Source organism: Scophthalmus maximus, chromosome 2, assembly GCF_022379125.1.
Source record: "Scophthalmus maximus strain ysfricsl-2021 chromosome 2, ASM2237912v1, whole genome shotgun sequence".
NCBI lineage: Eukaryota > Metazoa > Chordata > Actinopteri > Pleuronectiformes > Scophthalmidae > Scophthalmus > Scophthalmus maximus.
The window spans coordinates 180,943-208,406 of NC_061516.1; the positions used below are offsets into that span (position 1 = coordinate 180,943).

A 27,464-nucleotide genomic window follows, 5' to 3' on the forward strand; every position below is an offset into this window, starting at 1 on the left:
CACACTTACTAAAAATAGCTCTGACATATTTGCATGCATATACCCTTTTTGTAATTTTTTAGCAGCAAACTGACGCTTCATTACCTTGCTATTAAAACACTATCGCATGGTGTGAGAGGTGCTTTCAGGCTAAATTGCTGGTGGTGGTTCACACTATGGCGGCGCGTGGCCATGCTTTTGGTGAGTCACCCGGCGAGGCTGTGTGTGTGTGTGTGCTTGCCTTTGGCTTTGTCTCTGTACTTAATCCGAGACTAAACTGAGACCTGCTCCCAGCAGAGATTGAGATGCTCCGCTGGATTGACAGTTCGGTCCGAGTCGTGGTCCAATGTATGTTCAGGAAACCGCCGATGTGTCTATTACATGTTTGGGGTTGAGACTGGTTATGTTTGTGTGTGTGTTGACAGGAAATGGTTAGCCCATGTGGCCTGGGTTGGGTGGTCATCTGTGCTGCCTATTTCTGTGTGTGTGTGTGTGTGTGTGTGTGTGTGTGTGTGTGTGTTTCCATGTGCACGTGGTGAATGGTCACAGCTCTCTGTGACCATGGTCTTTGTGTGGACAGGGCGCTCGGGGTCTCCCAGTGGTATCTTGGGAATCGGTGACTCAAGGAAATCAGGACACACTCTAAATTTGTCGCTGCAGCATAACCCACATAATGAAAGAACACAAGCTCCCTAGCACACACGCCTCTGTCTTGCCTTTGCACCGGCTGCTCTCTACGCGTAGATCTCCCCGTTTGAGCACAGACACACACACAGACACAAGCGCGTACACACTCGTGTTGACAAGTGTTAACTGGCTAATATGGAAATCAGAAGGCGATGAGCACATGCTTAAATGAGTCAGTGTTGTCAGTCCTTAGCCTTTGCATGGGTGTTTTCTCCGCAGATTGTGTATAGCCTCCACTCAGTCGTATTCAGTTTGGATTATGCTCGTGGTTTTACTGAGGCAGTTGAGGGAATACCTCCAGCTCGCATATCTGAGGTGGTTGGAGGAAAGGATTTGCTTGCCCTCAGGCTATACTGTCGAGGTTGCGGGGTAGTTTAAACCCAGTTAAACTCTTTTTGCACCCATGTACATCTGAAAAATGCGTGGTATAAATCCACACTGTACTTTCCAGTAATCAGCAGTAGACAAATTAAAGTTTGATCTAATTAGGGTTCAAACCTGACATTTATTAAATAATCCATACTCTCATATATCTTTACTCTTTGTTTATAATTGCAGTATTTTCCCAAAATACGCTAATTGTGCATTCACCAACTCAATACCCACTTCATAATTGTCATCATTTATACAATCAGCTCAAAACACATTGACTGTACCTTCGCTCCGGAATTATCACAACATACTGACACAACAAACCTGTAAGGTAACAGACTGCTCCATCCCTTCTGATTTGTATGGAGCAAGTGTAGCATTGCAAACCTCTTAATGCAACTATAATCAATATTTCCATATTTACAATGGATCACATGATTACGTTTAAGTGGATGGGGTCACTCGTAAGCAGAAACCAACAGAGAATCCTCGCCCTACCTCGAGAATCAGTCCCTCTGGATTTGCTCAGTGTCGAAGTAAGCAAACAAGTTCACTTTTACGATTGATAACATGGCAGCATTGTTTTTACATCTTTTTTTGTGCTGGATACAAGGGGCCAAAAAGAAAATCAGCTATTGCAGGTTTACGTCTTGTAAAAGTAGTGTGGGATATGACTCATTTAAAACAATTGTCAAGATCAAGAATCGAACACTCAAAAACAAAGTACTTGCCATGGTGACACAAAAGAGGAAACAAAAGTGACATTTCAAAAAAAGGCGGTTGAAAAGTGGTTGAACACAGTATGATTGAGATACATTGAGATATACAGTATTTTATATGTTATATATTTCAATAAATCTTAAAATAAATAGACTTTATAAGGCTAGAAATAAGTTTGGTGGAGTTTATGTCAATAAGCCATCTTCTTGTAGCCATTGGACAAATCCTAAAAATTGGAGCCAATCTTTTCTGCTTGGGAAAACGTGCACTCCCATGGAGCCTCTTCACAATGTTTGCAGTTAAAGGCTTTGTGACTCTTTTGATATGATTTTCCCTCCCAACTTTTCATAGCCAATCATTATCACTATGTTGTTTGCTTTGTTTATTTTAACACGTTAATCCTGTTACTTTGGGTGTTCCTCAGGGATCAAATTAAGGGCCGCTGTTGTTGTTGTTGTTTTTTATTTCGGTTCATTGCTGATTTATTCTGGGTAAGAATGCTGCAAAGCTCCATCTACATCTGACTCCAAATTCACTGCATATCCTCTTACGTCTCTTTTATTTTCAGAATATTAATGTCAGAAGCCATTGTTGTGATTGGAATGGAAATATATTTTGCTTGACTGCATTCATTTGAATTAACAGGCATATTGGGGGGGGGGTATGGCAGTTGTTAGCAGAAGTGAGAGAGATGGGAACCTTCAGAAAAGTGCTGGAGGGTTCTTGGGTAAAAGTGTGATGGAAAGCGAAGGGGAAAAAAAGTGATAAAGAAGTGGAGAGGACAAGTGAGAAGGAGAGATGTAAATGGTAGGAGGTGAAAAAAAAGAGTGAGGGGAAAAAGTGAGAGAAGAGCGAGGGTGAACAAGGGGGATGAAAAAGACTGGGAGAGAGGGAGAGAGAAAGTGCTGGAGGGCTGATATTTAATGTGATAAATTAGTTGTGACAGTTCGCCTCTAACCCCCTTCCAACCAGCGAGGATGAGGAACTCAGAAATAGAAAGCGTTGAGGATAAAAAAGGACATACAGCATTATATATGTATATAGAAAGAAGGAGGTGCGTGCATACTGTAGTGAGGGGAGAGGAAAATCAGTGCTAGGCAAAAGGAGATTCATGGACAGCACTGTAGATGTACAAAGCGAGAGAGGTAAGTAGGGTTGCATTCATACGGAGGGAAAAGCAGAGACTGGAGGAAAGCAATTTGGTTAAAGGACATGCAACATGATAGAGAGAGATCAGAGGGAGAGGTAATAGCAGAGGAGGAGGACAATGGGGGGTTTACAATGAATGCAGCGTTGGGTTAAAGATCTACTCCCCGATATTTTTCAAAATAACAAGTGGAAGGGAGGAGAAAAAATGACTGAGTGGAAAGAATGAGTATTTAAAGTGAAACGCAAACCCCTCTGCAGTGATCGCCCCTCCTCTATTATACTGGAGTCATGTCTTCGAGGTCCAGCTCATTACAACTTGTCAACATACAGTGTGGAACAAAAGCAGAGGGTGTTCTTCCCCCTCGTATTAGACAGTTGGTTGGTGGACCAAGCACGGCACTGGTCTATCTGCTGTGCCAGTGGACAACAGACTGGAGGGAGAGAGAGACCAGGAGACAATGACAGCCACTGTAGTTTTGGTTGGGGAGTGGAAGCCTGGCAGATGACTCATAGGGAGGAATGAAGAAGAGAGAAACAGAGAGAATGAATAGAGGGAGGTCTGGAGTGTTTTGAAGAAATAAAAGTCAGGAGCGAGAAGAGAAAGGGGGTGTGAGAGCCCCCATGGCTGAGGTTGCGTGTTTGATCTCCCAGCTCCCTCTCTCCTGAGTCAGCATTAACTTCTTCTTCCTCTTCACTCTTTCGTCTTCTCCGACTCTGCTCTAATCTCCTCGTCTTTTGACACCTCAGTCTTTCGTATGCCGTTCCCTTCACCCCCGGCGCTCCAGTTGACGGCCGCAAGCCGTCGTGTGATCAAACGTGGCAAATCGTGGCATTCCATTGCTGCCGGGGGGCACGTGCTTTTCTGATCAATTAACCATAAAACCACGGATAAAATAACATGCTATAACCGGGGCCGGGGTTTATTTTACAGTGGCTCGCCCGCAGCGTGTACGCAGCGGAAATGAGAGAGACCTCTGAACGTATCCCTCTCTTTTCTCTCCCAATCCCTTCCTCTCTACCTCCCTCTCTCTCTCAACCTCCAGTGTGGACGGCGAGGTTCTCTCAGGAGCCGGCAGACCAGTCGGTGGTGCGGGGCCAGAGGGTGATCCTGTCTTGCGTTGTCTTCAACTACTCGGGCATCGTTCAGTGGACCAAAGATGGCCTGGCCCTGGGCATCGGAGAGGACCTGCGGGGTGAGACGCCGAGAAGCCTCCTCAGGCCTCCCTTCCCTGTGTGTTTGGGTCGGAGCAGCCAAGAGGAGCAGAGTTGAAATTTTTGCAAACGTCTTGAGTTCTTCCCGGTGCTCAGCACCGCAATTGCAAAAACAGCTACCCGTTTAGCCAACTTGGCATACAGTAGCCCATTTGAAGGAGTGCAGAGGGAGGATACTGTATGTATAAAATGTATTTTCTGGGTACATTGGCACTTTGAACTTAATGGTAAACTCTTCAGCATATTTATTGTCACAGTAACCACACAACTGCCAGCTACCCATAGGCCGAACTGCACGGGAGAGTAGATGAGTTGAGATTGCCAACATGCGAACCATACCTGACCTACTGAAAAATAGTGATCAAAAACCCAGTTCAGAATCAATTCAAACAAGCACATTTGGTGGGGACAGTCTGACATCTTGTCTGGCAGGGCTTTCTGGTTTTAGATGATCAAGTATAACTGAGCTGGAATGATGGAATGAACGTATAAATATGTATATAGACGTGAGGTAGAATAGTTACTTTACCTGTCACCATTTTTTCTTGCCACAGCATTATAGACCTGCCAGGCTTTACGTTACCATCCAACATTTGACTTAGTGCGTAAGAAAAGTGTCTGTTCATCAAGCAAATCATTTTGCAGAGGTTTTTCTGAGACAGCTATCTGTGCTCTTTCTTGCATTCGCAATACTCTATTTTCCAAATACTAACAAAGCAAATCTCTTAAACAGCATTGTAGAGTCTTAATACACACTCTGTTTGTAACGGTGGTGGCTAATGCATGCTGACTGCAATATCATTTTTGCTGCTGATTGCTTTAGTTGCGTTTTTTTCTTCTTTTTTTTTCTCCCAAAAGAGATGATAGAGGCTGCAATGCAATACTTGAAGACAGCTAAACTGCTACAGCAGCTACCCCATTGCATCAGAGTGTGATACACTTATTTAGCTTGTTGTTAAATTTGGCTATACCTCCCGCACATATCGTCAAATGCTTGATGGGTAATTCCGAGCCTCCGCGGGCACATTTTACACACTGACACCCTTCGACTTGGTGAAGGAGCATCACATCATCACCTTTGTCGTGAGAGCAGTGGCTGATACCGACTGATTTTCAATGAAGGATATGATTCACCAACTAAATATAATATAATAATAATAAAAGCTAATACTATATATATATATATATATATATATATATATATATAGTATTAGCTTCTTTTTTATTGTTTTTTCTCTTTCTCGTTTTCCTCCGCTTCTTCTGTCATCTACTGTTCATTAAACTTCTCCATCTTGTCTATCTCTGCCACTGCGTTGCCTTCATTGGACTCTCCTCTTTCTTTCAACCTCTCCTTCTCACCATTCTTTCTGTCCCCCCCCTTCTTTTAATCATATTGTTACTGTAATGGTCTAGTGCTTCAAGCCAAAGCTTTCAAATAAAAACATGTGAATGAACACTGGCCGCTTCATGCACACATACACTCAGTGGGTGCCTGTGTATGTTTGTGTGTGAGGCTCTGTCCCCCTGCTCTGCCCCTCTCCCCTCCCTCCCGCTCTCTCTGGTCTTTTCATGCGCTCTCTCGCCCTCCACATTTCACATGCAAATGCACGTATATACAAGGCATACACACACGCACACACGCATGCAGAAACAAGGACACACAAGGTTAGGCAAGCAGCACAGCTCAGTTTGGAGGCTCGACATTGGAAACGGCAGCAAAGATTTTCACATGCAATCTACATCTGGGCAGCAAACATGAATTGTTCACCATGGACTGGAGTCTATTTGAGTCCTCTAAAACGTTGTTGTCATAATGCATTCACCCCCCCCCCCCCCCCACACCCCCTCACACCCCCTTGCTGGTGAAAGAGAGCATGAATGCCACCTAATGGTGAGAATGTACAGCAGTTACACAGCTGGGCTGTCTGGTGGGATGGGGGAAGGGAACCGAGAATCGGAGGGGCTGTGTTGTGTGTGTGTTTGTGCACATTGTGCTGCGTGAACATGTATGTTTGGTCATGCGTTTGTGCGCATCTGTCGCATCATGTGGCCCTGCATCTGTCTGGTGTCATTTTGCCTGATGGAGGAAGGGTCAGACTTTGGTGTTTTTTTGTGTGACACAATCAGACTTTTCTTGCCGGCACGAACGGCAACAGACTTTATCCCCCCCCCACGAATCAGTAGTGAGGATATATAGATACGGTGACATGGATTCACCTTCAGCCAGCATTGGCATTTAGAAAAATAGTGTGGCATCTTAATCAGCGTCTTAGGAAATGTAACTTGTAGATTGATAGCTTTTAAATCCTGAAGGCCTGATGTGTAAGTGGATCTTATTAAGATGTGTGTTTATTTAACCCTTCATCTGCTATGTCCTCTCTGTGCTCCCCAGCCTGGCCCAGGTACCGTGTGTTGCGTGTGCAGGAGTTGGGCCAGTACAACCTGGAGATCCTGTCAGCTGACCTATCTGATGACTCCCTGTATGAGTGTCAGGCCCCCGATGCCGCGCTGAGGTCCAGGAGGGCCAAACTCACAGTCCTCAGTACGTTTTTGCGCGTCTGTACGCCTGTGCATACGTCTACTCTACATACAGCGTGCAAAACGGGCAGAGTGTGTCTGTGCTTTCTAATGCCGCCCTCTCTCCTGCTCCAGTTCCCCCAGATGACCCAGTGATTGATGGGGGTCCGGAGGTGCTGCTGAATGCGGGCGAGTCCTACAACTTGAGCTGCGTGTCTCGAGGGGCGAAGCCGCCTTCTATGATCGAGTGGCTCAAAGACGGTCTGCCTGTGGACGGGGCTGCCAGCGCTACTGTAAGCCTCATAAGAAGAAAGCCACACACATGCCCAGACCCACTGAACTCACACATTAATGAGCGGTGTTTCTAAACCTTCATCAGGAGGTGCTTTCAGACAGGAAGAGAGTGACCACTCGTAGCTACCTGCCCGTCCAGCCTGTCGACACCGACACCGGGAGGAACTACAGCTGCGTGGCCACCAACCTGGCTATTCCCATGGGCAAAATCACAACTGTCACCCTCAATGTCCACCGTAAGCAACACTGCTCTTAGTCTCAAATACGCACTCAGCGTTTTAACCTACAAACTATTGTTTAAAAAAATATCTATACTATACTTTTTCATGCATATGCTACCATAAATTATATAGGTATATGGTTGTTGTTTTTTCAGATGCTAAATATTTTTCTAGCTTTTACTAATGCATGGCAGCCATTTTGCATCAGACTATCCTGCAGATTGCTGCATGCATTAGATGTGGTAAGGCTGTTTTATGTGACTCTCTCTCTCTCTCTCTTTCTCTCTCTCTCTCTCTCTCCTCTAGATCAACCGACAGTGACCTTGTCCATTGAGCCTCGCTCTGTCCTGGAGGGGGAAAGAGTCACCTTCACCTGCCAGGCCCACGCCAACCCTCCTATAATGGGCTACAGGTCCGCTTCCACACAAAGACACTCTCTCATTTTCACTGGGCCCCTTAAAGTGACAGTTACCCTGTTCACATTGTATGACAGAAATGCAGTGTTCCACTTAAAAAAGACAATGGTTGTTACTTTATTGTGTATATTGTTAAATCTAGCTTCCAGTACATGAAATTTAGTTTTTTTTGGTGCATATAATGTAGTGTCTGTTTAAATCCCAGGTGGGCTAAGGGTGGCGTGGTGCTGCAGGGTGCCAGGGAGAGTGTGTTCACCACCAAGGCGGACCACTCCTTCTTCACCGAGCCCGTCTCCTGTCTAGTTTTCAACGCTGTGGGGAAGACCAACGTCAGCATCCTGGTCGACGTCCACTGTGAGTCACACAGCAACTCATTTAGCCTCGTTCGCTCACTCGGAGGCCCACTTCATTCCACTGCAGTCTGGAGTCAGAGGGGATAAAGCACACCACTGTTTTGTTTCCTTTTCTCAGAGCGGCATCTCCCCTTTAGTCCCGCTGCATTATTACTCAAACGCAACAAAAAGGACAGCCCTCTCCATCTCTCTCTCTCTCTTTGTCTCCAGTCGGTCCGATCCTGTTGGTGGAGCCGCAGCCTAAAACAGTCGATGTCGACTCCGACGTCAGCCTCAACTGCAAGTGGGCAGGAAACCCTCCGCTCACACTCACCTGGTTTAAAAAGGGCTCAAACATGGTAAGAAGCTGAGGCCATGCTTCTTACCATGTTCTTATATTCTCGCTGTTTTTTTTTTACAGTTCACACTTTCTCTTAGTGTGTTTGCAAAAGCAGACGGAGCATGATCTCATCTGCACACCTAGATTTCTCTCCTCTTTCTGCCTATCACTTTTAAATTTTTTCTTTTTCACTGGTGTTTTTCCTATCAATTAAGATTGGATTTGATGAATTCTCCGGCTAATACAGTCCTTCTATCCTCCCAAATTTGAATGTTACTGAAGAAACAGAGGGCGGAAAGTATACCGGGACTTAACATGACATAAGAGGACATCATACATGAACAACCATTTTCACTCTTCTCATCTAGCCAAGGACACAATGAAGTGTATTTCACTCTTTCCCTTTAGCCCCTGGGGGTACTTTTGAGTTCAATTGAAAATTGGGTTTGGTAAAACCACTTTTTAGCCAGTTCAGTTTAAAATTATTGTTCACATCTATTGTGTTACAGAAGAAATGTCCAGCAGGTGTACGTAAACATTGGCACTTGTCGCAAATGTAGCTTTATTGAAATATATTAAGCTTACATTCCGAACGTTGTGGACCGATGTGGCCTTCGCCTTCATCTCTATAATCTGTCTGGTTCAGGTATTTTTCCTCTCGTTAGCTGGTTTACATATTTAGCTACATATTCAGCTAATTATCTGATGCATGTGGTTGCTAGGCAACTGCAAGCCCTTTGTGATGGGTTAAAAGCAGATGTGCAGGTCTGCATTGTCAGCCAGTTACTGTGGGGTCAGAGCAGAAGAACACACTGAGATAAGGCCAGACTTTCAAACATGCAGCATAAAATCATCATAAAGTATATAGGAGTGGAGGTACACTTGTGCATTTGCCTCTCTTCTACTAACCTTTTTTTTTTGTTTATCACCTCCTGCTGTTTAGCAGATTTTCCTTGTTTATGTTTTTTTTTTCTTCATTTCACTCCCCCACAGGTCCTAAGTAACAGCAACCAGCTGTATCTGAAGTCGGTGAGCCAGGCGGACGCCGGCCAGTACGTCTGTAAGGCCATCGTCCCACGGATTGGTGTGGGAGAGACTGAGGTCACGCTCACAGTCAACGGTCAGATACTGTAACATCCACATAATTATAATGTATCACTGTGTAGATGAAAATCTTGTTCTTTCAAAGGTCAGCTTGTCAGTTATTGCAAAATGAATGTCCAAAGTGAAGGCCATTTATTTTTACTTGAGCAGGCCTGGTAAGATTATGGTCAACGTCTTTAAGAAGAAAAATAAATAGCTTGAATATGACTTTAGCATTTTGTTGTATTCTACGTGTAATTTCTCTTGACATGACATGCACTCAAGTGTCCTGTCATTTTGACCAATGCAGGTCCTCCCATCATCTCCAGTGATCCAGTCCAGTATGCAGTGAGAGGGGAAAGAGGAGAGGTGAAGTGCTTCATAGCAAGCACCCCTCCGCCAGATAAGATTGTAAGTGCAAAGATAAGAAAATGTAAAAAAAAAAAATAATTCGAGCACCAAATCCTCTTTTGTTAATTCAAAATTTTTGCCCGGCGTCAATTATTCAGACAAAAACTGCAGAGCAAGGAAAAGCTTTGGTCACAAAGAGCACAAGGTTGTACCTTTTAGTCTTACAGCCATTTGTGTTTTACTGTTACTGTGACCTCTTGCTCCTAAATGGCTGCACTCCCGCACGGTAAATGCTTTTAGGCGCTGTCCCCTTTTCTTTTTGAGCGGTGACTCACACTTGAGAATGTTCCTCCATCCCATCACATAAACAAACCAACACTAACACTAAGCCGGTCCGCTTTTAGCTCCTGCGTCAGAAATCGACTCAGATGCTTTTCTCCACTCGGCTGTATCGCGCGACGCGGTTACAGTGGCTCCTCGGCTCCGTCTTTGTGAATGATCCGTCCTGACTTGCAGGGCGCGCTCCTAATGTGAGTAGGCAGAGGTTGGGACAAAAAAAGAATTATAAAATATAAAGGACTGGAGAGGAACAGTTGTCCCAGTAAACGCCTCAGCCGAGGAGCTTCTCCTCTGGAAATAAGTGGGCACATTATGGGAACATGTGGGCATATGCATAATTAATTCGCCTTACAGTACAGTACTTCAATGCTGAATAATAGAGCTGCTTTTAGTGGCTTTAGACTCGGAGAATGTGCAAGAATCTCGCCAGCTTGGTCAACTTCACCAAACATACAAACTGTTGCTGGTTCGAGGAAATCAGGCAATGTGTCCGTTTACATGCAAGTGCGTACTTGATGTTGTTTTCTTCTGTCATGCACTTCTATTGTGTGTTCAAGTTAGACATATATATATGGCCACTGATGGCCTTTTCCTGAATATTATATTGGTCAATGTAATATAAGGAAGTATTTCAAACCCTTAATCAAATAGTTTGATATGTTTAAAATATATATATATATTTTTTAATTTGGCCTTTCGCATTACATTTATATTACATTCTTTTAGCAGACGCTTTTGTCCAAAACGACTTACAATAAGTGCATTCAACCATGAAGATGCAAGAATCGATAGCATAGGCGCCTCTAGCCCATATTTAGGGGTGCTCAAGCTCAAGCAGTAATTGAGCTGCGGTGACTGATGCCATCAGAACCCTGAACGACTGTTGTTGTGATCGTGAATTATGGGAAGGAAATAAAAGAAATATGAGAAAAAATCACAACATATATTGCAATATCCACAGGAAATAATCTCTTCATAACTTTATACAAATTGCTACTTTTCCTAAACCATCCTGCAAGTACCAATTTAAATATCTGTTAGTTTTAATGAATTGTTCATTTTAGTTAATCTTTCTGTGCTGTTATTATTTTAATGCAAAGAATGATATTTTCAGAAGAAGCTAATCCCCCCTTTTTTTGGTTGTATGTGGGTGGAGGTCAGTGTCCATACAACACATATATATTTTGTAAGACTACAGAACACAATTGTTTACAAGAGCATAAAGTTCTTATAGATCTAGCCTCATAAATTGCCAACAAAGTTCACCAGATAGATGGATTTCACTTTAAAACGTACACATTTTTGTGTATGTGTGGTAAATATAGAGCTACTGCCTGGCAGACTGGCTCTTTGCAGCACCTGTAGAGGTGCTGATAGGTGGATTTATTTTCGTTTCATACAGAGACAGACTGTCTCCATCATATTTAGCTTACAAACCTGAGATTGGTATCAATCTCCTTATCTAACCCTCAACAAGAAGCCAAATGAGCATAGAGTATCTCCCAAAATGCTGAACTATTACTTTAAAAAAAATCCAATATGTAAGTTTGAAGATATCCCCTCGAAGAAACAGTTAGGATTCCATCAAAAACACCTGCATAAAATTTCCCAGTCCTGCATTAAATGTGGGACAGCAGCATTAAGAATTCTTAGACTTCGCTGAGTGAAACATTTGTGGTATCTCCCAGTTCAGTTACGAGTCGGCATTATGACCCCCCCCTCCATTAAGGGCTGAGAAGCAACACATTGTTGTCACATCATTTGCAAATTCTCTTCAGATGCTTTCATAACATGCCATGAAAAGGGTTACATGTAGGCATGTTGATTGTAGTACATTTTTGTATACAATACTGGATGATATACAGTAACTTGACTGTGGTGATTTGATTATTTACCGTGTACAGTATTTGAGCATGTGGTCGTTTCAGCGCTGTTTTAAAGTGGATTAGTTTTACTGGTAGAGTGGAATCTTGAAAATACGTTTAACAGCTAGAGCCTAGTAAATAAGAAGGGGTTATCTGATATGAATATCTGTATAATGAATATAAATATATAATGGAATGGAATTTCCTAACATAATTGAAAATAATAAATGTATTCCAAATAACTACAATTAATTGTGATGGAATCAAATATGGCCGTCTGTGCGCGTGTGTGCTGCAGGTGTGGGCGTGGAAGGAGAACGTGTGGGAGAAGGAGAAGGGGACGCTCCTGGAGAGGTACACAGTGGAGCAGAGCAAATCGGCGGCTGAGGGCGGCGGCGTCCTCTCCACCCTCACCATCAACAACGTGATGGAGTCCGACTTCCTGTCCACCTACAACTGCACGGCGTGGAACTCTTTCGGCCCCGGCACCATGATCATCTCTCTGGAGGAGACTGGTGTGTGTCGTTTCTTATCATGCATTTGATATATTCTTACAATCTCCAAGTCTCACTATTTCTTTCACCTTCATTTCAGAGGAGGTCCCAGTGGGTATAATCGCTGGAGGGACGGTGGGCTCTACCATCCTCTTGTTCATCTTTCTGCTGGTCCTCGTTCTTATCTTCTACCGGCAGCGCAAAGGCAGTGAGTCATATCCTCCACACGCAATGTAAAAACGATCTGCCACCTGCAAGTACAGCAGAATTTTGGATTATTTTTCTTTGGAGGATTATGAGTTTAAATACCAATCACAAGGCCTTGCTGCAAACCTACAACTTCCTCCTCACTATATGGATACGTGCCCCCCCCCCACCCCCTGAACTTGCTCCTTCAGCTCGTGAAAACGTGCATCCAGCTGTATTCAACCTTTTCCGTATTTTCCTACTAGGTCGGCGTGGGGTCACTCTGGGTAAGCCAGACATCAAGGTGGAGACGATAAACAAGGAGACCCACAGCTTGGAGGAGGACTCCGGCAGCGTGTCCACGGCTTCGCGCATGGTCAAGGCCATGTACTCGGTGAGCAGCCGCGGGATGTGTGTGCTTGTGCCGGACACTGTTTACACAGCCTGTAGTCGTAGGAAAAACCTCAGATTTACTCAGCAACCTCTCCCTGCACTACACCATCTGACTTTAAACAAACTAAATGCCTTCCCCTGTTATCGCTCCTTTTTTAACACTTTTAAATTCCATTTTCTCTTCTCCCGTCATACTCTGTTGCTTTCCTTCCCTCTTCTGTTTTGTTTCTACCTTCTCCTATGTTTTTTTTCTTTCATTTTTTTCTTTCGTTGTTTGACGGTTTAGTTTCTCCCCTCTGTGTCCTTCTCTCCCTCCAATCAGCCATTTAAAGATGACATAGAGCTCAAGTCCGACCTCCGCAGTGACACCCTGGACACCCGCCAGGAATACGACCTAAAGGTGAGATCACATGGACGCCAGAATCACAAATTACCATCAATTCCCGTGGGAGGCAGATACTCCTCAAAATCTAAACAGGCCGACATTTTTTTTTTCCTGCTAAAAGACTCTGTATGTATGAGAATATACTGAGAACAGTGACAATCACAGATAGCTTGAAAAATACACACAAATTTTGTTAATTTTGGAGAATTTCACCTCACGGGTCTGAAAACACCCTCATCATTAGTGACACTGGAATTCTGAGTGACGGTCTGTGTTGATATCCCCTAGGATGACACGCAGAGTATCTGACCAGGCTGGAAAAAAATAGACTCAGAGGAAATGCATACTTGCATACAAATGCTCATTCATTATTATATGATCCCAAATGAGTCAGTTGATTGATTGCAGCATCTTGTATCAACACTGCCATAATAAAGGTGATCAGTCCTCTACCATTGGTGGTATAAGGAAGTATGGATTTTTCCTTTTGGAAAGAATGTTTGTTGCAATTTCACGACCTTCTTGCTAAAGGTTTAATGATAACACCTAATGTTTTCTGTGAAGCTGAAGTTTAATTTGACAATCCCCAAAAAATCCATTCGAAACCCTAGAGAGCGTCACGTGCATATAGAATATTCTGCATTCAATTTTTTTAAACTGCAGACTTCACAAGGACATGGGATCAAAGAAGTAGCGGACTCCCAGTGCATCTAAACTCTAAATATGAACAATTAAATACATACAGTTGTTTTTTTTTTATTGATAACTTGACTTTTCTTCTTTCATATCATTTCTCTTCAAAGGTTATTGTTATTGTCTAGCACCTGTGGCTCATTAACCACATGAAATACCTCATAAAACGTTTTAATTCCACAAGTCTTTCGTCACAATGTTTTAAAGCTGAGCTGATGATGATAATGATTATGATGAAATGGACTTTTAAAGTTTTTTCCATTGCCCCTCATTTGACTGACATGGGCATGTTTTCATCTTGTAGCTATTTTAATGTGCAGTGTATGCACAGTGATATGACTTATTATTATTATTGCTCCATATTGACAATATTGCCTCTCAGAACAGATGTACCGCTTTTCTCTCCTTAAGTTCTCTTCATTTTACTGTATGATGGGATTTTTCATCAGCTGCTTTGTTTTCTCTGGGTAACTGGTCTGTGTCCAGCAGAAAGAGAAAAACCTAATAAATATTTTTAAAAAGTAGGGGTTATTCGAATTTTGAGCCAGTTTGTCATTCGGACTCATCAACAAAACCAGCTAAAGAAGAGTTCACTGTATTTTCACAATAGATGTGTTGTGTTCCAGGTGCTGGTGGTCTGCTTAGATCTTTAAGAATGTTACTAAATATCTATGAGAATAACAGAGGAAGGATATATAGGACGAAAAACATTTTGCAGTTTGGTCAGCCATTATTTAATTTCTGGATCTCCTTGGTGCCCCTCTCTCTCTCAGGCAAACTGTGAGGCAACTGGCTCACTCATCTTCAAGATATTTAAAGACGGCAAAGAATCAAAATTGAAAAAGAACAAAAGAAGTTCAGGTGTATTCTGCCCATTCAGCTGGCATGAATCATTTATGCTCTTTGACACTGGGGTTGTGCTGAGGTGATGAATGTATTTTCATGCATAAAGCCGCCAAATACAGACATGAATCCACCCCAGGAGATGGTTAGATCACCCCGACAACAGCCTCAGTCAGACTGTTTCTTTCTTTCCCGCTGCCGCAAGGCAGTGAAGCAAAGTTGGTTGGGGGGAGAGGTCTGGGACCACGTGAGGCAATGCGATGGTAGAATTATGTCAGAAAAGTAACATTCGAGCATTCAGCAGGAGATGCAGTGAGCAGGGAGAGTTTCTTTCCTCCACCCATACAACCTGGGTGCTGGCAGGGATCCACTCTGCTGAGTAGGCCTGGAGTAGAATTTGAATTTACTTATCTATATCTCAGGTTTCTCTTGTTAAAAAAAAATTAAACCTGTTTTAATTCCATACTATATAATGTAACATATCAAAGCAGGTCTTGAGTGTGTTAGTTTGCTCACAACGGACACTGAAGTTATACTAAAAAGTCTTGAGTGTGCTTGTGTTGGATCCAAAAGAAAAATGGGGAGCTGCTCTCAGCCTGTAGATGTTGGTGTGACAGCCCCATGAACATATAAAACAAATTTTCTTTTGTTTTCCCATTGTACAGTTATTGGACAGTGCTCTTCCAAATTTACAGTTTGACTGAAATGCACTTCCACAAATTCTTGTCTTATTTCCTGTTAGTACCAACAGTACAGTACATTAATTTCTTGTGTACTAACTGCAAAAACAGTCTAAGAAGAAGAGTTGTATATACTATACAATAAATGTATGTATTGTGAATCAGTATGGTGGAGAGAATTAAGACACCAGTCTTTTTTGCTTCTGTAACTTGAATTTTTTACCAACACATCAGTTCAGAGGGTACTCCATGATGCCAGTCTCGGTGGAATACTCATACAGTTTTAGTGTTACTGTACTTGTAATTTGCTCATGTAGTAGCTGTTTGCCTGTTTTCTCTGATTGATTTGCATAGATTTCTGAAATGGACTAAAACTCTGTTCTCAAGCAACTGAGTCACGAAAAAAGAGCCGACTGCGCTCACAGCTCAGTCTTAATGAATCTGGAGCTGGATGCTGACCAGCTCGAGGCCTACAATTCACCCTGACCTCTGACCTTCTATAAGAGAGAGAGGATTTCTCTGAGGGGATCAGACGAGAATCCTTTAAGAATTTATACACTGGCATATGAGATTATTTTCACCATAACCCTCATCATACTCTCTCTTGTGTTTCTCTTTCTTTAGGACCCCACCAATGGCTACTACAACGTGCGAGCCTCCACCCATGATGAAGGCCGCCCTGCCTCCCGCTCCACCATGCACTACTCTGACTACCGCTCCCCAACAGGAACACCAGGGGGAGCTGCATCTATCAGCAGCAGCGCTGGCGGCTCAGGAGCCACGGCCAGCGGAGGTGCCCCCGGTCCCCCTGGACCCCTTACTTCCCCCGGCCGGCCCCAGGCCTGCTACGATCCCCGACCCCCATCCAGACTGTCCCACATCAGCTACGCCCAGTTCAACACCTTCACCCGTGGGGGCCAGAGCCAGCAGCCCCCTGCCAACCCCGTCCCCGCAGCCAGCGACTTCCCAGGGGACTGCAGCCTCCTGGAGTCCAATTCTCAGCTGGCCTACGACAACTACGGATACCCCTCCCATTACCAGACCTATCGCATGGGTTTCGCCCCATCCAGCTTGGCCCCGCTGGAGGCCGGCCCATCCTATGAGATGTACGGGGTGGGATCTGGGGTGGCGGCCCCTGCTGTTGGGGTTGTCCCGGGGGGCCCAGCTCCCTCGGGATCAGAGACTGGACTAGGGAAATATGGCAGCTCCACTCGCTTCTCCTACACCTCGCAACACTCCGACTACTCCCATAGCAGACACACACAGAGGATGCAGACTCACGTGTGAGACGGAGATGCATAAACCACCTCACAGTCTTAGCTGAGCATGAGGAAGCATCTTATAAATAGCGTCACTTCTAAAAAAACACACACAATCACAGATTTACATGCACATTTTCACACGCTAACACACCCTACTGAATACATACACCACTACAGGACACAAAAAAAAAAACATCACACACACCCATGCACGGAGTCAGAAGACCATGCCCGTGAGACAGGCAGGGTATGAGAAACGCAGAGGTGCAGAGGGAGGAAGAAAAAAAAAAGACGGGCAGAGAAGAGGGAGTTTTAGTGAGACAGGGAAGGGAAATTCCACACAATTTTGAATTCCCTCACTCCCGATGTGTTTATATATCTGAGCTCTGAAAGAGCGGACGGCGCAAGTCACAATCAAGACTGGGAAAGAAAACAAGAACCAGAGAGAGGAGGAGAGATCGCAGATCTTTGGAGCCCATAGCCTTTGCTATGAATCGACTTTGTAAATGATGAGAGTGAACCTCTTAAGGCAAACTGACTGACTGTCAAAGATGGTTCGGAGAAAAACCTCAACCAATGGAAGTCATTTCTGGCCGCCATTTTCAATTTTAATTTTCTCATTCTGCTGGTTGTCTTATCCAGTGATCATAGAGCACATATATTTAGTATCCCAGAAGGCCCTTCTGTACAGTGGTACATGCCACCATGCCTTTTAGGCAGCATGGAGGAGTGTGTTGGGGCCAGGGGGTCGGGTTTGGGAGGGCTATCATCCTTTTGCACTGCATCTACAGTATTCGTGCTTGGACGTCCCTTATCTATCTCTGTGTAATGTCCTCTTTTTATTTGCACAGCAACTAGAGCTTTGTATTCTATTTTTTAACATTACAGAATTATTTTTGTCAATGTAAAACATGTAATGTGTATGTATGGACCAAAAGTTTTGAGCGTGAGTGCACATAACTCGGGCGTTTTTCCCTGAGTGAAAAGCCCACCGAGAGTGAAGTCTTGTGCCAACAACGGAGCCTGAAATCAGGGCGCAATTTTGCATCCGAAGCGTATATCAGTGTATGAAAGAAACCTAGTGCCAAGTGTTCATGTTTTTTCTTCACCTTAGACCATGCATATGCAGGAGAAGCTCCTTCTATTGGCAACTGACGCTTTACACGCCAGGCTCGGGGCCTTGAGTCATTCCCAGACATTTTTCTGTCAGCATTTTTTCTCTGAGCTCTTAACTACAAGCCTGGTGCGGACAGGGAGAAAAACACAGATGTTGGGTTGAGAACTGAGTGGCCTTATAGGGGAACATGTCATACATTTCCATTTTTGAATCATTCCTCATCGTCTGTCTGCCAAAACGGCCAGAGGAGAATGTGTATGGGGAGGTTCATTGAAGGCTTGTCCACAATATTGACATGTAGTAGTGTGTGACTGCGAGTGCGAGTGCAAGGGAGAGACCAAGAGGGACACACACATCGATTTGTACAGTGTGTTTGTATAGATGCGGGAATGACTGCGTGTGTGTATGGGAAGGACTGTTGTATGCATGTTAATATGTATACAGTACGTTTGTGTGTGTGTGTGTGTGTGTGTCCAAGTGTGCAGGTGTGTGTTTCTGTATATGTCCATATCATTTCTCTCACAATCCTGTTACAGTACTTTTATACCTCTGGTAGGACTGTATCCTGTATTATTGTGTCTTTGAATTTAGGAAAATCCAATGTTTATCTTATTGTACTGTTCTTCGTAGCAGAGAAAACTGTTCAAAAGATGTACGACGAACGTTAAACTCTCATTTTTTAATTTCATTATCTTCAATATTTTTTAAAAATGGTATGTAATTATTTTTCCACAGTATTACATAAATAAAAGCACTGTTTTTTATAAAGTGATGTGTTTGTTGTCTTTCTCTGAGTCTCTTTAGTTTTCTTACACACGTTTTCTTATTAAACAAATTATATAAGTTTCTAATATTCTGATTGTTTGTGAATGTCAAATTTACAGTATAGACTACAAATATAAAGCATTTAAATTATGTCAGGTATATGAATCCAGCAATTGGGGATTTTTTTCTTTAACTAAAATAATAATATATATCATAATTATTTTGTCAATCTTAGTTTTTTTTCACTTGGTAATTGTTTGCTTTCTGCTATTATATAAGTCACACATAGGCTTGACAATGTATCCTTTATTCATCGCACATATTTATGTATTTCAAAATTTGTAATACACACACTTCAACAAAAACCACATTGCCCCTTAGGGAGGGCTTTGTGGTTCGGGATCCTCGCTGCCGGTAGGTGGCAGACACGCTCCTAATGCGCCTGTAAAACAACAGAGGAAGAAACGCCTTTACGTCATAAGCCAGACGTTGTCTAATAGCCAAGATGGCGGGCACTATGTTGAGGTCGCTCTCTAAACTAGGACGTCCTTCAACAAAATTAATATTAAATAGTAATTTGCTGAGTCCTGGCTGTACTGTTCTACAGAGCAGGTAAGGTGACCAACAAGCAATCGAAAAAGACGTGAAATGCGTGTCGCTTCGTGTGACCGTTGCATTGCCGAGCTGTCGCCTTGGACGCCAGCAAAAAAATATCCCACCGACAGGCTAATGTTAGCATGCTGCTAAATAAACCGATTTTCTGTCTTCCGGATAACGGGAGTTTGCTGCCAGTCGTATTGTTCGTTTAGAATGGGAGAGGAATGCATGAGGGCACACGCACGTCATCGTACATTGCAGTGTTGTGTGAGGTTCCTGCTGGGCAGCCGCTTGTGCTGGAACTGACTCATAACTGTGTCACTGTTTATCACACAGACTCTGCATCCCCTGTTCTCAGTTTATGGTCCAAAGTATTTTTGTTGGACTGTTAATCAAAAGTGAGTCATGTCTGCTAACGAGACTGTAAATTGAGTCGCGCTGCAGTTAAACCACGCCGGAGAGTAAACAGTCCGCCTGTGACCAGTCTGTCCACCCTGAAGGCCTATAACGTCAATAGGTCATGTCACTTTTTCGTTAGCTAACAGTCATTCAAATCATCTTAGAGGCTTTCAGGCTTGTTCTTGACTTCTGACACAGTGGGTTTATGCTTACCTGTGCTGATCTGTCATGCATTACAGTATTTCAACAATTGTCATTAGTAAACATATTTGTAATATTAGCAAGACCTATCTTCTCTGTAAGTTTCACGTCATCAGCCAGCTCTGACAGCCAGTTGTCATGGTGATGGGCTCGGCATCGCCCAGATCATCACCGGTTCCAAGCGACAGCCTCGACAAAATAAGATTAAAGCCCCTTTTCGCATGCAAGGTGCTGCCTGATTACTAGTCTTATTTTTGTGTCTCTGTGATGATTCTGCCTTGGTTCGAAGCTGAAGCTCCCCAGCACAGCCTCACTTGCCTCGTTAAGAATATGTTTCAATGTTTTTTCTCAGGCAGAAACAATGGCAGCCAGATGTTGAGTGGATGGAGCAGTTTGCTGGGGCAGTGATGTACCCTACAACCATTAGTGAGAAGTGGAACCTGCCACCATGGAACGGTAACACCATTCACACCCGCAGACACACTTTTTTTTCTTTTCATTTCCTTAAATTAAAAAGGAAATGGGACAATTTGCATTGCAAAGTGCGTGTGAAAGCTAACACGATTAAATTATATTTGTGAAAAACAATATATAAATGTTGATATTTACACAGTGCACTGGATTGAATCCATTGTTTGATTGCTAGTATACTGGGAAGCTTCCTCTGGCTCTATGGTTACATGTCTGAACCAGAACTATTTGTTGGTGCTATGGCGGAGGCCAAATTAGCATTAAACATTTCTTCACCTGAAAGTGTCTCGGTTGTAAAAAAAAAAAATTCTTTAATATGGACAAAGCTCAGTTGGGTAGAATAAAATAAAATCCTTAACAAATTCAGGGGATTTTTTTCCTTCAAGAGATTTAGTTTTCCTTATATTCTTCCTATTTTCCTAGACAAGGATCCTCCTGCAGAGAAGGATGTTTCCAACCTGACCATCAACTTTGGCCCCCAGCATCCGGCAGCTCACGGTGTGCTGCGTCTAGTGCTGGAGCTCAGTGGAGAGTCCGTCAAGAAGTGTGACCCACACATTGGACTGCTTCACCGCGGCACAGAGAAGCTTATCGAGTACAAGACCTACCTGCAGGTACTGAACAACTTACAATATCTATAAAAATGGTGGTGTTTATGTTTGTTTTTTTAATTACAGAATACTCTGCAGCATGAATGGTACATGCTTTTGATTGACCAATGTAAACAGTAGATGGTGTAAGCCAGGGTTTCCCCTTGGTTTGTCAACAACTGAGAGAAGTGAGCGCTGTATCCTGAAGTCCTTCACATTTTTGCGAGGGATGTACCAAATAAAAGAACATTCGTAAAACACGACTCTCAACTTTTTGTAATCACCTGATAACGCAGACAACAATAACTTGTTCACCAAAATCTGGATAAACAACTGAATAAAACTCATCAACAGAATTGATTCAGGATAACTTAAAAATACCCTTCTTACAATGAAGTAATGTCATGCATTACTTCATTGTTGGAAGTCCCTTATCTCAGAGGTTTCAATTCCTTGTCTTTGTGTGGCGCAGGCTCTGCCCTACTTTGACCGTCTGGACTATGTTTCCATGATGTGTAATGAGGAGGCCTACTCTCTGGCTGTGGAGAAGCTGCTCAACATCCAAGCTCCACCTCGTGCACAGTGGATCAGAGGTACAGACTAGAAATGATCGGAGTGTGCGCAGATGCCGCAAAGGTTTAGGATGTTACAGTAAATCCACCATTATCCACTAAGACCTATAATGTCTTAATTAATATTTTTAATTTTTTTTATAACTTTTTTGTCAACTGTCATTTTGTCTCTAAATGGCTGGATGTGTTCTGTGTTGTGTTTGTAGTGCTATACGGAGAGATGACTCGCATCCTGAACCACATCATGGCCATCACCACACACGCCCTCGACATCGGCGCCATGACCCCCTTCTTCTGGATGTTCGAAGAGAGGGAGAAGGTCAGGAGTGCCGCTTCCTAAAGCTTTATCATGCTGTTAAGCCCATACTCTGTTCTAGATTTTTTTTTTTTTTTACTTTGTTTGTATGGCATTGGTTTCACCCGTGCCTCCAGAGCTGTAAACTATAACTGCGTTCCTATGGTATCAAGCCGCATGTGACTCAATCATGATCCTAAAAATAAGTAGTAATCAATTTACTAAAAAGTATGCGACTCCACAGGAGTAACCCTAAAATTGTAGTGCCAGCCTAAAGCTGTTATCTACTGTATTTACACAGTTTTAGCTGTTACATCGGAATTAGCAATTAGGATTTCATCTTCACTGCTATTTATTACAGGGAAAAAAAAAATATGCACCCCACCTTTAAGAAATTGGTACAACTTTAACAGGTGTCCACTTTTATGTTGGAGTTTTTGTCATCACTGGAAGTTCCATTCATATTGACCAAGAAATGCTGTCCCGCAGTTATCCCTCATACCAGTGTAGGTCTTTTAGGGGCTGGGTTTACTAGTGTAATTGCAAATTCTTCTTATCATGCTCTTATTGTACCACTTAAATGATTTTCATTGCTTAATTAAACACATGGTCGATTTGATTCCTTTTGAGTTTAAAAGAAAAGCCCACTGTGAAATGTTTTGCATCGGTGGGATACTCAGCCTCAGTGTCTTTGCGTTGGAAACTGATTCATACAAATGAAAATGTGTCTGCTGTACATAAATAGCATCTTAGCAACTTGAGTTTTGTCCCTAATGTTAAGGCAGCACATGTAAACTAGAAAGGGCTTTAAAAAACACATTTATTGTGAAATAATAAATTGTTTTTTTTCCGACCATTTTCTACCACCAAGCCTTTTTTGATCCAGACATTTACTTTGATATCTAGTCGCAGATTTGGATTGTCCTTAGATAAAAGTCGTCATCGGATGCCCTGTAATGCGATGTGTGAGATATGAAAATGAAATGATTTGGTCTCAATGCAAAATACACCTAAGTACTGAGAGGATTATTTTAAATGTCTATTGTTTGAATGCTTCTTCTAACTGTCTTGGCCCTTGTTTCCTCTCAGATGTTTGAGTTCTATGAGCGAGTGTCCGGAGCCAGAATGCACGCTGCGTACATCAGACCCGGTGGTGTTCATCAGGTAAGAGAAACCATCAAATAAATCTCTGCTCGTGTCATGCAATCACAAGGAAATATCAAGTGTATGACACGTAGATCATTTCCTCATTTATATTATGATTAAAATAAAATGGCATCGTCCATAAAGTGTGAATGGTCTTAACTGTGTTCCAGGATTTGCCTCTGGGCCTGATGGACGACATCTACGAGTGGTGCAAGAACTTCTCTATTCGAATCGATGAAGTAGAGGAGGTAAAGTGACTGTGTCTTATTCTCTGTCACGCCACAATCTCAGATCATGATAAATGAGCATGATAAGGATGCAGTCTGGTATCTGTTGTTGTGTGGTTTTCTTCCATGCAGATGTTGACCAGCAATCGTATCTGGAAGAATCGTACAGTGGATATTGGGGTGATTTCTGCTGAGGATGCCCTCAACTATGGCTTCAGGTAAATGTCTAATCGGTGTGAACGATTGACTTTTTATGAAATTTACAAATAAATTTGTATAAATCCTGGTGTTTATCGCCTCCCTCCTTGTCTCTGTACCAGTGGCGTGATGCTGCGAGGGTCGGGCATCAAGTGGGACCTGAGGAAGTCTCAGCCGTACGACAAGTACGACGAGGTGGAGTTTGACGTCCCAATCGGAAGCAAAGGAGATTGCTATGACAGGTTTGATGATTTTTGCAAATTACTGTAGCTAATTTTTTTAAATTTCCTGCCACATTTTGTTTCTTAGTCCATGTTGCAGGTTTTCACTGACTAAAACAAGCAACTTATATGTTGATTTTGGTTGGATATTTTAATGCAACACAACATTGCCATGGAAAATGGACATATGTAATTTACTAAACATGCCCGTTTTGGCAAATACTGCTGAGAACAGTTAAAATCATCACCACTGATTTATTACGTGGTAAAAACAAAAATCTATCAGACATTAAACATTCTAAGCTATTTTCAGTAGGGCTGAACCATATAAAATCATCAAAGCAAAATTATTTGCCAGACAGTTCTCCCTGCTCCCCGACTACGGTCCAGACGACGGGCAGGATAAAAGATCAACACTCCTCTTAAATAAGCAAAAGCATTTCTTATTCGATTAATAAATGGATTAGTCGGTAGAATACTCAATTACTAAAATAATCGATAGCTGCAGCCCTAAATTTCAGGGCTTTTTTATAAGCTTTATTACTTATAAAAGTATTTTATAAAACAAACGTGTCAATATATTTTTGTTTATATGCAAACACAGCTGATTGCACTGCTGCTGGATAACAGTTTTCATTGAGGCAGCAGAATCTGTGCTTCTTGTCACTCAGTCTTTGAAGATGAATGCCTGTGTGGAACGTGACATGCTATTCAATTGTGTTTTATCCAGAGGAAATGTAAAGAGCCTGTTTGCTGTTTTTCTGTTCACATGATCAACTCCTCACCAGTGACCTTCTCAGAATGACTAATAGCACATGATGCGTTGTGGACGATTTACTGATGGACAGTGTTACCGGCATCTGTGTTAAGTAGCGTGTGTGTGTTGTGTTGTGTTGTGTTGTGTTGTGTGTGTATGGTCCAGGTATCTGTGCAGAATGGAGGAGATGAGGCAGTCCCTCAGGATCATGCATCAGGCGCTCAACAAGATGCCAGAAGGAGAGATTAAGGTGGATGACGCCAAGGTGGCTCCGCCCAAGAGGTCTGAGATGAAGGTGAGTTTTTTCCTCAGCTACAGTCTATTTAATATTTGCACCATTTTCCTTTTTCTGGATTTTTCCCCATGCGCTTTAGCATTTGCCGTGTTAATTAAATATCACTGGTGTCGCTAATTTGTCTTCACACTCTTCACCATCTTTAAAGAATTAGGCCATATCTTTCTTTAAAATCCTCATTAATTTGGCCGCCCTCAAGGAAGGAGATCACCTCTAGTTCACCTCGGTGTTACAATTATCCGTGTCATAGTTTTACGTTTCTGTCAAAATATATAGTCAACTTCCACAAACTTCCTGCTGCTTTATTATTAGAGTGGCTGCAGAGACGTGACGTGTTTTGTGTGTGCTCCTTGTCCTAGACGTCCATGGAGTCTCTGATCCACCACTTTAAACTGTACACAGAGGGCTACCAGGTCCCCCCGGGGGCTACATACACAGCCGTGGAGGCACCAAAGGTGAGGCTACTCGTAATGTGTGTAACACTCGGCGTACAAGTTGTGCACTTCTTTAACACCCGCAGGTGTTCAAATAGACTCCCCGTAGATCAAGTTTACATTTTTTAACAGCAAACAACAAAACTTTGTTCAGTGTCTGACTGTATATCCTTTAGAATTTATTGCGAAGCCTTTGTGGGCCTTGAGGGATTTATTGTAATGTAATATGCTTACTGGATTGTATTTGTGTGTGTTTGTGTGTGTTGCTTGCAGGGAGAGTTCGGTGTTTATTTGGTATCTGATGGCTCCAGCAGACCCTACCGCTGCAAGATCAAAGCTCCTGGATTCGCTCACTTGGTGCGCACTCGAAAACTTCATGAGACACCGTGAAATATTAACCACACAGAAAATCTATTATGCAGCGTGTTTAAACATCTCGTCCTAAAGGCTACTTTTAGTTCATTAAGCATATTTTATAAACTACTATATAACCACTTTTAAAAGCACACAGAGCCCCCTTCCCTCCTTCCTGCCCGTCTCTTAGCTCGTGGATACACGAACTGCTGTTCAACGTGGTCATTAGAATTTTGCTCTTCAAGGCTGAAATATCTTAAAGTTGCATAAACAACCTATTACAGTAGTTAGTGCATCAACCTCAGGCTAGGATGTCATGAATAATGAGTATTCACTTTTAATATGAGCTCCTCTGCTCTGAACAGTCGTGGATCGTCCTCGGTTATACTAGATGCAGTGTTTCCCATACATTGACGAGACAGTGGCGGCCCACCATAGTCTTAATTTGTTGCGCCATAGACTTTTTACACTTCTCATAGTAAAATTAAAGATCTTTAAAAGTGCATTCACACAGAATGCAACGCAAATTATTCACGCAAACATAGATTACATACAAAGTCGATGCAAAGACGCGCGTTATACGTGCGCTCACGTTCACAAGCGCAAATAACAGACTGATGGAGGGGAGAGCACTGCTGTGTTCTTATTACTGTTTATTCAAAATGTATAAATTCTGAATGTAACGAGTGTCCAAATTCAGCACTGCACTTTCTTGGTCCCTAAACAACACACATGCCAGGTGTCAGGCTGATAAGATGAAAAGTTCTCCAGATATGACTGACGGACTGATTTCTTGAATTATTAGCAGGATTAGTAAGAAGATTTCCCTTTCAGTGGAGAGTAGCCTCTCTGCTGTCTTTATACATAATATATATATATATATATATATATATATATATATGTGTGTGTGTGTGTGTCTGAAAATGTACTTATTTGAAAAACACAACACATGTATGATAGTGGAAATTAAAATCCTAATACAGAAATAATTATGGTCTTTAAGATATTAAGAAAACCTGATATATTGCAATATCCTCAGGAAATAATCTGTTCATAATTTTATACAAATTGTTACTTTTCCTCAAAATTCCTTCAGGTATGAAGTTCAATATGTATGTTCATTTTAATTAATTGTTAATTTTAGTTAATTGTTTTGTGCTGTTTTTTTTATGCAAAGAATGATATTTTTTAAAAGAAGCTACTTTCCCCCTTTTTTTGTAGTTGTATGTGGGTGGGGGTTAGTGTCTATACAACACATATATAGGTTGCAAGGCTACAGCCCACAATAGTTTATAAGAGCATCAAGTCCTTCATAGATCTAGCCTCCTAAATTGCTATCAAAGTTCACCAGATTGATGGTTTTAACTTAAAGATGTACAAAATTTTCTTTTCGGTGAAGCATGCCCCCAGAACCCCCTTGAGGGGTCTGACGTCCACCCCCCATAGTCTCTCAAAATCCTATGGTAACACAGGGATGATAATAAATGTTTTCTTCTCTCCAGGCCGGTCTGGATAAAATGGCCCAAGGACACATGCTAGCTGATGTGGTAGCCATTATTGGTAAGACAGTGATCATAAAATGTACAAAGTGCAGTACAGTACAGGGATTATGTTTTTTTGAAGAACAAAAAGGCGTTGTATTATATTTTGTCCTTTTTTCTTCTTTCAGGTACACAGGACATTGTGTTTGGCGAAGTTGACCGTTAACTGGATGCTGCTAACGCGTTTGTCCGCTGAAGAGAACCCATTCTGCCGTTCGCACATCTGTTAGTCAGGTTCTCTTCCTGTTCACTATTCACTGTAGTGAGACCGTGCTTATAATCATTGATGTACAATGCCCAAATAAACCTGATGAATATTTTATGACCGAACAGTGAAGTAATGAATTGAGTGTTTTATTGGGGGATTGGATTGGCGATTTATACCACCCGAAACATTCTTTTTCAAAAACTCCATTTCCGTGACTTGAAAAAAAAATCAAGTGTTAACATGCCAGCCCTGACGAGGTGACC

General features: G+C 42.5%; 2 protein-coding genes across 4 annotated transcripts in view; both read left to right on the forward strand.

Moving 5' to 3' along the window:
* Positions 1-18,698, forward strand: part of kirrel1a (kirre like nephrin family adhesion molecule 1a) — a 29,130-nt gene extending 10,432 nt beyond the window's left edge. Inside the window, exons 2-15 of one of the 3 annotated variants that reach the window (XM_035626487.2) lie at positions 3,951-4,100; positions 6,512-6,661; positions 6,772-6,929; positions 7,016-7,166; positions 7,458-7,563; positions 7,773-7,921; positions 8,131-8,258; positions 9,233-9,359; positions 9,633-9,733; positions 12,176-12,392; positions 12,472-12,576; positions 12,824-12,951; positions 13,237-13,350; positions 16,176-18,698. In XM_035626487.2, the coding sequence (XP_035482380.1) occupies positions 3,951-4,100; positions 6,512-6,661; positions 6,772-6,929; positions 7,016-7,166; positions 7,458-7,563; positions 7,773-7,921; positions 8,131-8,258; positions 9,233-9,359; positions 9,633-9,733; positions 12,176-12,392; positions 12,472-12,576; positions 12,824-12,951; positions 13,237-13,350; positions 16,176-16,838 (2,447 nt within the window). In that variant the 3' untranslated portion in view covers positions 16,839-18,698. Of the gene's footprint in view, positions 1-3,950; positions 4,101-6,511; positions 6,662-6,771; positions 6,930-7,015; positions 7,167-7,457; positions 7,564-7,772; positions 7,922-8,130; positions 8,259-9,232; positions 9,360-9,632; positions 9,734-12,175; positions 12,393-12,471; positions 12,580-12,823; positions 12,952-13,236; positions 13,351-16,175 lie in introns of all 3 variants that reach the window. The other 2 variants (XM_035626486.2, XM_035626488.2) reach the window with 2 other exon arrangements.
* Positions 18,699-19,158: 460 nt separating this feature from the next.
* On the forward strand, positions 19,159-27,330 carry ndufs2 (NADH:ubiquinone oxidoreductase core subunit S2). The gene is made up of 14 exons (XM_035625629.1): positions 19,159-19,307; positions 20,245-20,348; positions 20,787-20,977; positions 21,426-21,546; positions 21,732-21,844; positions 22,910-22,984; positions 23,137-23,214; positions 23,326-23,411; positions 23,514-23,633; positions 24,535-24,664; positions 25,024-25,119; positions 25,372-25,455; positions 26,955-27,012; positions 27,122-27,330. Exons 1-14 carry the CDS (start codon positions 19,201-19,203, stop codon positions 27,157-27,159), a joined length of 1,401 nt encoding a protein of 466 aa, XP_035481522.1. The 5' UTR covers positions 19,159-19,200; the 3' UTR covers positions 27,160-27,330.
* The last annotated feature ends 134 nt before the right edge of the window (positions 27,331-27,464 follow it).

Excerpts from the sequence above, each read along its gene's own strand:
- ndufs2 (XM_035625629.1), top strand. The coding sequence starts at position 19,201 with ATGGCGGGCACTATGTTGAGGTCGCTCTCTAAACTAGGACGTCCTTCA. Across the intron at positions 21,845-22,909 it reads TGTTCGAAGAGAGGGAGAAG|ATGTTTGAGTTCTATGAGCG; the intron begins GTCAGGAGTGCC and ends GTTTCCTCTCAG. Across the intron at positions 23,412-23,513 it reads GCCCTCAACTATGGCTTCAG|TGGCGTGATGCTGCGAGGGT; the intron begins GTAAATGTCTAA and ends TCTCTGTACCAG.